Source organism: Canis lupus, chromosome 29 (assembly GCF_003254725.2).
Source record: "Canis lupus dingo isolate Sandy chromosome 29, ASM325472v2, whole genome shotgun sequence".
Classification (NCBI taxonomy): domain Eukaryota; kingdom Metazoa; phylum Chordata; class Mammalia; order Carnivora; family Canidae; genus Canis; species Canis lupus.
The window spans coordinates 16,942,469-16,955,851 of record NC_064271.1 but is presented as its reverse complement, the minus strand read 5'-3'; the positions used below and the strand labels follow the sequence as shown (position 1 = coordinate 16,955,851).

The 13,383-nt window shown below is 34.2% G+C and overlaps 1 protein-coding gene across 7 annotated transcripts in view; it reads left to right on the top strand.

Annotated features, from left to right (window-relative positions):
* Window positions 1-13,383, top strand: part of ARFGEF1 (ADP ribosylation factor guanine nucleotide exchange factor 1) — a 140,257-nt gene that overhangs the window by 74,650 nt on the left and 52,224 nt on the right. For all 7 annotated transcript variants that reach the window (XM_025477897.3, XM_035708368.2, XM_049103739.1 and 4 more), the window contains 5 exons: window positions 576-709; window positions 4,041-4,275; window positions 12,258-12,357; window positions 12,468-12,607; window positions 12,710-12,818. In XM_025477897.3, coding sequence (XP_025333682.1) covers window positions 576-709; window positions 4,041-4,275; window positions 12,258-12,357; window positions 12,468-12,607; window positions 12,710-12,818 — 718 coding nt within the window. The remainder of the gene's footprint in view (window positions 1-575; window positions 710-4,040; window positions 4,276-12,257; window positions 12,358-12,467; window positions 12,608-12,709; window positions 12,819-13,383) is intronic.

The window sequence follows — 13,383 nt, the reverse complement described above, 5'->3', positions numbered from 1 at the left end:
CACAGAGTAGATAAAACATAAAATAGGACAAAAACATAAAACACCCAGTGATAGGGAGTGGAAAGTATGGTTTAGGCCATGGGTGGGCTATCTTGTCAGGGTATGATGTGCCAGATTTTGTTAAATATTGGTATGAACTGGATAAATTCCATGATCTTTTTTTGGTGGCAAAGAGAGAATATTTTTAAAGAGTATATTTTTGAGGGTGCCTGGGTGACTCAGTTGGTTGAGCATCTGTCTTTGGTGCAGGTCATGACCCTGGGGTCCTGGGATCAAGCTTGGAGTCAGGTTCCCTGCTCACTGGGGAGTCTATTTCTCCCTCTCCTTTTGCCACTCCTTCTACCCATGTGCATGCTCTCTCTCTCTCTCTCATATAAAAATCCTTATTTAAAAAAGAATTTATTTTTAAGGTATTAATTTATTGCAGGGGAGGAGGGTGGTATGTCAAACTAAAGAGAAATGGTTTAGCAAATTCCTCATCTCGTTTCTCCTCCAACAGAACCCCCTCCATAGAAGGCTGAAATGATTTTATACTGGCAAATGTCTTTATTTACATGGTATGTTAATTTGTTTAGGAATCTGGAAATTCTTCAGGACCTTCACCTGGTGCTAAGTTTTCCCACATTTTACAAAAGGATGCCTTTCTAGTATTCAGGTCATTGTGTAAACTGTCCATGAAACCACTATCAGATGGACCACCAGATCCAAAGTAAGTTATTAGCTAGTCTTGAAAAATACAGTTTTTTAAACTTGAAACTTAACTTACTATAAGATAGATAGTCTTTGGATTTTCTTTTGTTCTTCTTGTCCTGTAGAAACATCAAAAATATAAACTGGGATTATTTTGCTTTTTAAGAAATGTATTTGAAAAACAATTCCAAAATTGCTAGATACCTTATACTGTTTCCCAAAGCATACCAACAGCATTAGAGAATTGTACCTGGTTGAACAATTGAAAGAATTCTTATTTCGGTATTATAAGAAACTTTGGAGTTAATGTAGCCGTGTTACATGCAGATTCATGCTAGGTTTCTGAAAGCTACCAGTTGAAAGGTAATAAAACCTAAGAGAAATTTTAAAATTCATGGTGAAAGATACTACATATTCATTAAGGTCTGAAAAATGTCCTAATGTGATACCTTTCTCTGTGGGAAGCAGGAAGCACTTTGAGATAGAAGTCACTTATCTGATTCCTGTCAAATATATTAGTTTAAACTGTAGGAAAGTGCCATTTTTGTAAGCCATAAATCATCAAATATCTTTCATTTCATATGAGTCAAATGTAACTAATTTTTGCTTGAGACCGAGTTTGGGCACTGTTAGCCATACCTGCCTAATGTTGCAACATGATGTAATACAGCATGACAATTCTAGGAGAACTTTTTGGAGAAAGAAGTTTTAAAGAAGGGCTGAGTAGCTTTGAGAAAAGGATATTGAAATGGGAGATGTAAGCAATACTACTTCATTTTTTAAGACCTTAGAGCATTTCAGTTTCTAAATGTCACCTAAGAAGAAAGATTAGACACAGTTATAATAAAAACTTTATAAGTTTTGGGAAACCACATTTGTTCTATTTTTTATTTTGTCACACTATACTGATTCAGTGAGAAACATTTTTAGGCCCTAAAGCCTAAAATTCTAAAATCTTTAGGCTCAAATCCTGAGAGTCAGAAATAGAACATTGATTTTTTTTATATTTTGGAAATATAAACTGTACAGAAAAAGGATTAGGGTTGTTAGATTGCAGTATAAACTTGATTATACCCTGTGTATAAGAATACAAATTTTTAAAATTTCTTATTCTGTGAAGGGAAAAATAACCATGTCATTGCAAATTGCTGAAGACTTACTTTAAGGGGGAAATAACTTAAGAATTTTGTATTATTGCTGAAGGTCATCTTTGCCATGATTCAAAAATGCTATTAACCTTAAAAGTTTCAGATGTTTAGTTTTCCAAATCAATTTTTTTAAAAATGTGATTTGAAAAACTGTAAGCAGAAAAGGGAGAGTTCTTTAAAGTGTCCACAACAAAAAGAAATTACATGATTTTAAGGAGTATTCTTTTGGGGGTGGGACTTCCTTTAGCACCTTATAAAGAATAATCTAGTTTTGGAGAGCAGCAATCTTTAATATTACAAAGGATTCTTATGAGGAATAATGTAAATTAGTTCTCCTCCTACTCAGTGGATGTAAACCAAATATTTAGGAAATTTTGTTTGAACATAAGAAAAAGATCTTTTTGGTCATCAGGGACATTAAACATTGCAATTGAATATGGAAGAAATCAAATTTTCCATCCCTAGAAATTGTTCATTTTCCAAAGGGAATATATGGTTTCTTACCTTGAATGATTTCTTTCTCCAAAATTAATGACTTATAGTTATATCATTTTCTCTTTTGCCTTGTTTCTCTTAATATTTTGTGATCTTGCTGACATGTTTTGGGAAATGTTAAGTTTGAATTATAATTTGAAACTACCCTGTGAAAAACTGCAGACCTGAAATTTCTAGCTGCTTTTGCCTGTAAAAATGTACATAAGACAATCCTTTGATCATTTTTTCATAATATAATGCCTTATAGATAGTAGGTACTTAATAAATGTTTAAATGGTGCATGAATAAATCCACGAGTTGTATTGAGCACATACTACGTACAAGGCAGTTTGTTAGAGCTGAGGATACAAAAATAAAACATAACAAAAACTTATGTGCAGGTTTTAATAACTATTGGAATTGAGAAAAAGATGATACAATAGCTAGGCTAGAAAGTAGTAGTAATACAAAAGCCTTGGAAGGCTTCAACATGAAGGGAAAATATTTCACCCATGTCATATTTTCCTGTAGCTATTCATAATCTTTCTTCTCACTGTTTCTAACTTGATTTATTTAAACATTTTTTTTGGCAGGGGGTGTATATTTGTTGCACATAGTCATAGATTCAGAGGTATAGCCATCTTGGAAAGTGGATATGTAATAAATAGCAAGTGATGATATTATTGGTTTCACTTTTATTTCAAAGATGGCAATATATTTGTGATTCCCATTTACATGAAATTAAATATTTCTTGTTAGAGTTTCTTAATCTTTGAAATACTCAGCCCTTAAAGCCATAACATTTTTAAGACAGAAATCAGGAACAATTAAGTTTACTATCCGTGGTGTGAATGTGATTGATACAGCATTTGAAAAAAATAGAAGAATTAGCTGCTAAAGCATTTAAGCGTGTTCTATATTTGAAAAGTTGCCTGGGATCCAGTCTTGGTCTGTTGGCCTTAAGAAACTTGTTTTAATGGGAGAAAAATTATATGTGTGAAATCTGATAATTATAATGCTCTAGATACTGATCAGAATATGGCTTAGTATATTGATCAGAAAAAAAGTGAAAATTTAAGCTGAAAAGGTGGATTTTTGCATTTCATTATTATGTTTAGAATAAATGGTAAACTGTTAAGAGATAGAAATGTTCTAAAAGCCTTTATTTTTCAAAAAAGAAAATACCTTTAAATGGTTATTGAAAAAATAAGCTTGAAGTAGTCCTATATAACTTATTCATGCAACTGGAACTTTTTATTTTGTTTAAGGCTTTTGAGTAACATACCTAGGAAAAAAGTACATTATATACTAAACTATTAAATGTTATATACTGTGGAACTATTATATACTAAATAACGGCACATAATCTGGGAAGTTCATGATGATTTCTAAAAGGTAAAATACACTGTGAAAGAAAGGAACAAGGAATAATCTTTATTTTTCTTGTCAAAAGGAACAATAAGTTGATTTTAAATATATGTGAATGATTGTTTTTCCATATAAAAAGCTTGTGAAATTATGTAGTACTTGAGAACATAAGTGGAACTACTCATTATTAGTGGCAAAGCATATTTGTGTACTGTACTTTTTTTATGTGGTAGAGTTTTCTGTTCTTCTCCATTTAAAAGTGTATGAAATTATGTGGTACCAGGAAATATCTTTGAACAGTCTTTTATTACCTTAATGCTAAATATGTCCATATACTGTGCCTTCTTTTTTACATTTTAGGTCTCATGAGTTACGATCCAAGATTCTTTCATTGCAGTTACTTCTATCCATTCTGCAGAATGCAGGACCTGTTTTCAGGACAAATGAGATGTTTATTAATGCTATTAAACAGTATCTGTGTGTTGCACTCTCAAAAAATGGAGTCTCGTCTGTTCCAGAAGTTTTTGAGCTTTCTCTTTCCATATTTCTCACTTTGTTGTCAAACTTCAAGACACATCTGAAGATGCAAATTGAGGTATGTTCTGCATTTAGATATTGTTGGGTATTTCATTTGTTTCGTGTTTTATTTTTTTTTTTATTTATTTATTTTTTTTTAAATTTTTATTTATTTGTGACAGTCACAGAGAGAGAGAGAGAATGAGGCAGAGACACAGGCAGAGGGAGAAGCAGGCTCCATGCACCGGGAGCCTGATATGGGATTCGATCCCGGGTCTCCAGGATCGCGCCCTGGGCCAAAGGCAGGCGCCAAACCGCTGCGCCACCCAGGGATCCCTGTTTCGTGTTTTAAATCAGATTATTGATCCCTTAGAAACTTTTTCAGAATGTAAAATAATAATATTTGTGTATTGTCAGGTACAGTTGACCATTGAACAATACTGCTTTGAGCTGGGTAGGCTCACTTATATGTAGATTTTTTCAATAAGGTACAGTACTGTAAATGTATTTTCCTCCTCCTTAGAATTTTTTTTCTTAATGATTTTCTTAGTAACATTTTCTTTTCTCTAGTTGATTGTAAGAATATGGCATATAATACATGTAATGTGGGATCCCTGGGTGGCGCAGCGGTTTGGCGCCTGCCTTTGGCCCGGGGCGCGATCCTGGAGACCCGGGATCGAATCCCACGTCAGGCTCCCGGTGCATGGAGCCTGCTTCTCCCTCTGCCTGTGTCTCTGCCTCTCTCTCTCTCTCTCTGTGTGTGTGACTATCATAAATAAATTAATTAAATAAATCTTAAAAAAAAAAATACATGTAATGTACAAAATATGTGTTGAATGTTTATGTTGTCAGTAGACTTGTGGTCAGTAGTAGGCTAGGCTATTAGAACTTAAGTTTTTTGGAGAGCCAGAGTTATATGTGGATTTTCAATTGCAGGGATCAGTAACCCTAACCCTCACATTGTTCAAGGGTCAGCTCTGCTGTTTTTATTTTCATTTACTCATTCGACTAACATGTGCTTATGAAGTACTAAGCACTGGGTAAGTGCTAAGAATACAAAATCAAATTAAAACACAGCCTCTGCCTTCATGGAATTTATAGTGGTTGAATGAATGATTCTCTGGATGTTTTGAGGTAATTTGGTCCTTGCAATAATTTTGCCATTGTTTATATGGTATGTAATAGTGAATTTGGTTATCTTAAAAGAAAGCTCTAAACATATACTATATCTACATGGTTTTAAGCCATCTAAGTTTTGGGCACTTTAGAGAGGCTGTTGAGATGGTTTATATTTTTAGTGTTATATTTTAGGAATTTGAAATTTTAATTTTTGCTTTGTATTATTTTTCTAATGTGCAAGTGATAAATTATCATTTTCCTAGAGATTTGAGGTGGGTAGAACAATCCTATTATACTTTATTATTAATGCTCTACAGTATCTATTATAATTTGCATAGAATATTATGGAAATAAGACAGAATAAGGCCTTGGTATTTTAACTGAAAAGTTTTTAAACTGGGGCCAAATTTTGAACAGGAAACATTTCTGGTGCATGTATATTGTCAATTTTAGTTTGTCTTATGTCTATTAAAATAATGGAAGGCATTTAACTAGGAACAGTTGCTATTTTTTGATAGTTTTCCCATTATCTTCAGGAATTACAATTAAAAGAGATTTAAAAAAAAGACTTTTGGAACTTTTACTTCCATACTAACCCAAAAGTCTTTTCATGTGATAATAAAGCATTTAAATTGCCATTACGTCATTTTAGAAGACTGTGCATTTATTTACTTAGAGATTTCTGAACACTGGGACTTAATTTCTTTAAGTAGTTTAGTAGACTGAAATATAAATTCTTAGGGAACAGCTATCACAAAGATCATTTAAATTGAGATTACTATTTTTGTAGATTAAATTTGATATACAAAACTTGGAATATTTTAAATTTGGAAGCACAAATTTAAAAGAAAATACTGGTAAGAAGTTTCCTTTCTCCTCAGATGGTAGATTCTCATTACAAAATTGTTGTAATACTGATTTGTATTTTTAAAGAGATCAGGTTTATTTCACGGATCAAACAAGACAAGTGTAGATACGCTTTTGAAAACACTAAACACATTCAAATGCGGGATAAGCTCTGTTCTAGTTGGAGAAAACAAAGCCAAAAAACCTAAATTTGCAAAGCAACATTAAAATTGTTATTACTTGGGGCACCTCGGTGGCTCAGTGGTTGAGCCCCTCTGCCTTTGGCTCAGGTCATGATCCCCGGGGTCTTGGGATTGAGTCCTGCATAGGGCTCCTGCAGGGAGCTTGCTTCTCCCTCTGCCTCTGCCTTTCTTTCTGTGTCTCTCATGAATAAATAAATAAAATCTTGTAAAAAAAATAAAAAAAGAAAGCAAGCATAGATCAGTTTATTCACAAGACAAAAAAAAAATCACACCTTGAAAAAAAAAAGATTGCTATTACATAAATGTTCATATTTTGAGAATATTCATTTCAGAGTTTCTATAATGTGATTTTTTCCACAGACATTAACTTACATGTCTACATCAGAAAATAGTTAATACACAACTTTCCAAGAAAATATTTGCAGACAAAGTGTTTATGATATTGCTGTTACACTACATGTATTATATTTTAGGTGCTCTATAAACCTTTAAAAATTTGGGTTTTTTTAGAGCCCCTGTTGATGGGCATGTTGTCTTAAGTTACAGTTATAGGCTATTGCTTGTTAGTACGATTTGATAACTCAAAGAGAGTAAAGTTTTTATTTTCCTCTTTTTCCAAATGTAGGGGTTTTATTTATTCCACAATTTGGAGAGTTCTAAACTTTCTTTTTATTTGTTTGTTTAGTATAATTGATGTTAACTATATTATACTAGTGTCAGTTGTACAACACAGGGATTTAACATTTGTGTACATTATAGGATGGTCACTGCAATAAATCTAATTACTACCTGTTACCTTACAAAGTTAATACAAAATTATTAACTATATTCCCCATGTTGTGTATTACATCCCCATCACTTGTTTTTCCAAGTGGCAGTTTTTCCTCTTACTCCCCTACACCCATTTTGTACTTCCACATCCTCACCCCTCTGACACCTACCAGCTTGTTCTCTGTATCTGAGTCAGAGCTTTGTTTTCTTTTGTTTTTGGTTTTTGGACTCCAAATGTAAGTGAAATCATGGTAGTATTTGTCTTTCTCTGCCTTATTTCACTTAGCATAGTACCTGCAAGATAAATCCATAATGTTGCAGATGACAAGATTTAAATTCTTTTCTGTGGCTGAATAGTATTCCGTTGTATGTATATATTATGTCTTCTTTACCCATTCATGGACAGTGAGATTGTTTCCCAATATTCTCTGTTCTTAAATAATGCTGCAATAAACATAGGCATCCTGTATATTTTCTAATTAGTATTTTCATTTCTTTGTTTAGATACCCATTAGTGGAATTGCTGGGTTATATAGTCACTCTAGTTTTAATTTTTTGAGGAACTGCCATACTGTTTTCCATAGTGGCTATACTAGTTTACATTCCCACCAATAGTGCACAGGAGTTCCCTTTTCTCCACATCCTCACTAGCACTTATTTCTTATCTTTTTGATAATAGCCATTCTCACAAGTGTAGGGATATCTCATTGTGGTTTTGATGTGCATTTTCCTCATGGCTAATGATGGTGAGCATCTTTTCATGTGTTTGTTGGCCATCTATATTTGTCTCCTTTGGAAAAATGTCTATTCATATCCTCTGCCTATTTTTTAATTGTTTTTTGCTATTAAGCTGTATAAATTCTTTATATATTTTAGTTATTACCCCTTGTTAAATATATTATTTGTAAATGTTTTCTTCTATTTAGTCGGTTGCCTTTTTGTTTCATTAGTGGTTTCCTTAGCTGTGCAGGAGCTGTTTAGTTTATACAGTCCTATTTATTTATGCTTTTGTTTCCCTTGCCTCTGGAATTAGATCCAAAAAGACATTACTAAGGCTGATGTCAAAAGCTTACCACCTATATTGTTTCTAGGAGTTTTATGATTAAAGGGCTTACATTAAAGTCTTTAATCCATTTTGAGTTAATTTTTGTAGGTGGTGTAAGATAGTGGTTAAGTTTCATCATTTCACATGTAGCTGTCCTGTTTGTCCAACACCAGCAATTAAAGACACTGATTACTGATTTAATCTCCTTACTAGTAATTGGTCTATTCAGATTTTCTATTTCTTCCTGATTCAGTCTTGGAAGAATTTATCCATTTCTTCTAGGTTGTCCAATTTGTTGATATATAATTGTTCATAGCAGTCTTTCGTGATCCTTTGTATATCGGTGGAATCCACTGTAACCTCCTATTTCATTTCTGATTTGATTTGAGCCCTGTCGTTTTTTTTTCTTGGGTTGTTCACCTGAGGATTTGTGAATATATGTTATCTTTTCAGAGGATTAACTCTTTATTGATAATTTCTATTGTCTTTTTAGTTTTTCTTTCATTTATTTCCACTGTGATCTTTATTATTTACTTCCTTCTACAAAGTTTAGGTTCCATGTGTTCTTTTTAAAAAATTCCTTTAGATGTAAAGTTGTTCATTTGATATTTCTCTTGTTTATTGAAGTAGGCTTCTATTGCAGTGATTCCCATCTTAGGACTGCTTTTGCCGCTACATCTTATAGATTTTGGTATGTTATATTGGCTTTCATTTGACTCAAGGTAGTTTTTGATTTCTCCTATGACTCAGTTGTTCAGTAACGTGTTGTTTAATCTCCACTTACTTGTAGTTTTTCGATTTTTCTTTTTGTAATTTCTAATTTTAAGCCTTGTTGGTTAAAGTATTATTGGTTGGAAGTTTTTTTTTCTCTCAGCACTTTGAAAATCTCATGTCATTCCCTCTGACCACACAGTTTCTGCTCAGATACCTTTTGAGAGCCACTGGGTTTTTCCTTATACACAACTAGTTCTTTTTCTCTTGATGCTTTTAAGATTTTCTCTGTATCTTTAACTTTTGACATTTTAATTATAATGTGTCTTGGTGTGGACCTTTCTGAGTTTGTCTCATTTATAATTCTTTGGGCTTCCTGACCTGGATGTCTGTCTGTTTCCTTCCCTCAGGGAAGTTTCTAGCCATGAATTCTTCAGATAATAACTCTTGTGCCCCTTTCTCTTGCTCTTCTCCTTTTGGGACCACTATAATGATAATGTTCTTCCACTTGATGTTGTTGTCCCTTAAGTGATCTTCATTTTTTTAAAACTCTTTTTTCTTTTTGCTGCTCTATTTGGGGAGTTCGGCTGCCCTGATTTATAGGTCCCTGGTCCTTACCTCTTTGTTTCAGTCTGCTGTTGAACCCCATTAGTGTACTTTTCAGCTCACTTAACTGTGTTCCTCAGCTCTGTGACTTGTTTGTTATTTCGTTTTCTGTCTTTTTTAAAATTCTCACTATTCCTGTACCACGTTCTGTGAGCATCTTTATAACCATTACTTGGAATTCTTTATCACGTAGGTCACTTATCTCCATATCATTAAGGTCTTTTTCTGAGGTTTTTGTCTTGTTATTTTGTTTGTTTGAAATCTGTTTCTCTCTTTCCTCATTTTGCTTGACTCTGTTTGTTTCTATGTACTGGTGAAACAGCTACCTCTCTGTCTTGAGGGAGTAGCCTTATTCAGGTGATGATCCTTCTCATTCAACCTTGCCCTAGCTCTTGATTGTCCCTGGAACCTTTGTGATTACCTAAACCACTTCATTTATTCTTGATATGCACCTATTGAGGATGTGCCACATCCTGTCAGTGATCCATGGGGAAGAATCTCATTTAACACCTAGTTTCAGGCTGTTTGCAAGCCACTCCTCCCCCAGGCAGCAACTTTTAAATATGCAAATATATACAGTCCTGTTCTCCAGACTAGGAGATCTGAAGATGTCCCCTGAGTGACAGTTGCAAAAATCCTTACTCCAATGCAGTGCATAAGCTCCTTTCTGGGAAACCTTGTCAAGTTGTAGCAAGGCCAAGGGGAGGTGCAAAGCACGGCTTCTCAATGCTTATGCTCCCAGGGAGGAGCTTTTTAGCCTCTAAATGTGAGGGAGGCCTGAAGCCTGTTCCTCATGCTGAAGCTTCCAGGCTAAGTAAATACAGGAAGACACATTGTGTTTCAGTCCATTGTCTGTGCAGTGCCCTCTGGAAGGTGACATGCCAAGAATAGTCTTTCTGATTGTTACAGTCCCATATTGTTCTGAATGCCAGCTCTCTTGGCCACCAGAGCCAGGCAGTCAACTGGTATCTACTCTGTAGATTGTGTACACCCACTGGCTGTAGCAAAGCAGTTGGAGAGGATAGGGGGAGGGGCACCCTTGCTGTCTTCAGACTTCAGAAAGGCAGTGGGAAAATGTCTTGATTACATGTGCCCATGGGTTTCAGCAGTGCTATGACAGAGTGCCTTGTCTGTGTGTCCTCTGGCTTTAGGCTGAGTGCAGGAGAATGCCACAGCCACTTGTGCTCACCAGCCTCAACCAGGGGCAAGGGAGCACTGTAACTACCCATGCTTTCTGGCCTCAGCAAGTGTCATGTCCACTGCTGCTTGCTTGTCCCAGTGATGGCCTACTTCTTCATTCATGGTACCTTTAGAGTGTCTAATCTTTTCACAGTGTACTTGTCCTAAAAGAAATACCTTACAGTTCCATTTTAAAAGTTAGGTCCAAACAGCTTAACAAGTATTTGTCTTAACAATATAGTCTCCATTTGAAGAAAAATAAGATAAATTTTTTTAAATGATGTTTTTATTTTTAAGTAGTCACAATTACTTGACTACCAAATTGTATGTACCTGTTGGACACTGCCCAACTCCTCAGACTGTGGAATCCACTTGGACACTGCCACTCTTATTTCCTGTTCTTCATTGACTTTCATGCAGTGCCTGCTCTTTATTATAGCATTCACTAAAACCCAGGTTTGCAAAAATAATGATGTCACTGAAAGGAATGTAGTGTGATGTAATTGATCAAATGTTGAAACTGAGCAGTCTTGTGAGGTATTCAACAAATGTAATTCTTCTGAATTTTCCCTCAGAAATTGTCATAGCATTCCTCTTTGTTGGCTGCAGGGGTGCTTTGGGGCAATGTTTAGGAGTGTGATCATAAATATTTACTGAATGCTTGCTCTATGCCATGCGATGTAGATACAGTGCTTAGCAAGAAAGACCTGGTCCGTACCCTTTTCACAAGTTAAGCTCTTGTAGGAAATTCTGCTGACATTAAGGAAGTAATAGAAATATGTTGGATTTTGTGAAAGAAAAGTGCATTTTAAGGGTACCACACCCAGTTAAGAGGGAGAAGATGTTACCTCATGTTATCAGTATGAGTTTCTGGACCACTTAAGCAAGCTCTATAAATGTTAACGTGTGACTTTTGGTTTTCTTTTTCAGTCATCCTTTCTTAAATTAGCCACTTTTCCAAAAGAAATTTAAATCTAAAAATTCCTTCTTGCTCTTAAATTGTAATTTATTTAATTAAGTTGATTAACTCCTTTTGACATTATATGATGTAAAGAATAGTGAGAAATAGTTTGTTGTTTTCAGACAAAGATTTCCAGTATATGAGTAATTATAAAAATATCATAATGTAAGAAATTATTTTTATTGTGTGGATTAGAGCATTAGGTACATTTAAACCTAGGAAAATTAGATACCTGTTATAACGTCTGAAAAACATAACTGATGAATAAATTTATTCTTTTGGGGGGATTGAAAAATGAAGTATGAGTTATATTGGTTTTGTAAATATGTTCACAAAATTCTTACTCAGAGGAGTTCCACATCTTTGCAGATTTCCTTTGTGGTGGCTGTGTGATAGCAAACAAAACAATGTGAAGTACAATACTCCTACCATAGGGCTAGTTTAAGTCACACACCCAAGTTACTTAGTCCTACGTTTCAGAGATGGAACTCAAAAGGAGTTGAACTCCAGAGGAGCCTGGGTCCTAATAATCTCTGCTCTACAGCTTTGGAATATTTAAAAAGTGATCACATATGAATTATAAATAATATTTGAAACAGAAGTTTTCCCCCTCATCACAGGTGTTCTTTAAAGAAATTTTCCTCTACATTTTGGAAACTTCTACCAGCTCATTTGATCACAAATGGATGGTTATTCAGACATTGACAAGAATCTGTGCAGGTATTTGAAATTATCCTTATTATTTCTTTTTATTAACAGATACTTAAGAGGCCAAAATATGCTCATATACTGATGCCTTTTGTTAAAAGTAATCTATTATATTATTACAGATGCTCAGAGTGTAGTGGATATTTATGTAAACTATGACTGTGATTTAAATGCAGCAAATATATTTGAAAGACTAGTAAATGATCTATCAAAAATTGCTCAAGGACGGGGCAGTCAAGAACTTGGTATGAGTAATGTTCAGGTAAGACCTTTAAAAGCATTTTCAAATTTAAACTTGGTCAAGGAAGAGCTATGTGTTTTCTTAAAAGATCTTTTTGTTTTTATTCTTTTTATGAATTTGTAGGAATTGAGCCTGAGGAAAAAAGGTTTAGAATGTTTAGTGTCAATTTTGAAGTGTATGGTTGAGTGGAGTAAGGATCAGTATGTGAATCCCAACTCTCAGACAACTCTTGGTAAGGTGACATCTTGAGTTACAAATTCTTTGTCATTTCAAGTACATGGTATTTTGAAAAGGATAGTTCCAGTTGCCATTAGGCCATTTTTGTGACCTCCTCTAGCTGATAAAGAAACAATCTGTGTGAGTTAATATGGCTTTAAACTTACAAATTTCTGACTTAGTTATCCAAACTTTTTTGTTTCTAAATCTTCCTAGAAATATTTAAATATCATGTTAAAGTGAAGCTTTAACATATTTATGCAGCTTTGTGAAAAGGTAATTATAGAAGAAATCTACACAAGCAAATATGTTTTAAGAAGATTGACTTGTTCACCTGTGTTTGACATTTACCCTTACTAGGAGAAAAACTCATAGCTACAAGGCTACCATATAGTATTCTGTCAGTCAAGAATTTTTTGAGGGAAAGTTATTTCTCATGAGGCATGAGCTGAGAGCAGAAACCCAGTGGATACTTAGCACTGCAACTGCAAAAAGAACTTTTAATGGTGCAAATTATACACATTTTAATTTCAGTATGTTTTAATATCAAAGTATATGGTTTGTGATGGTACTCAGTATTT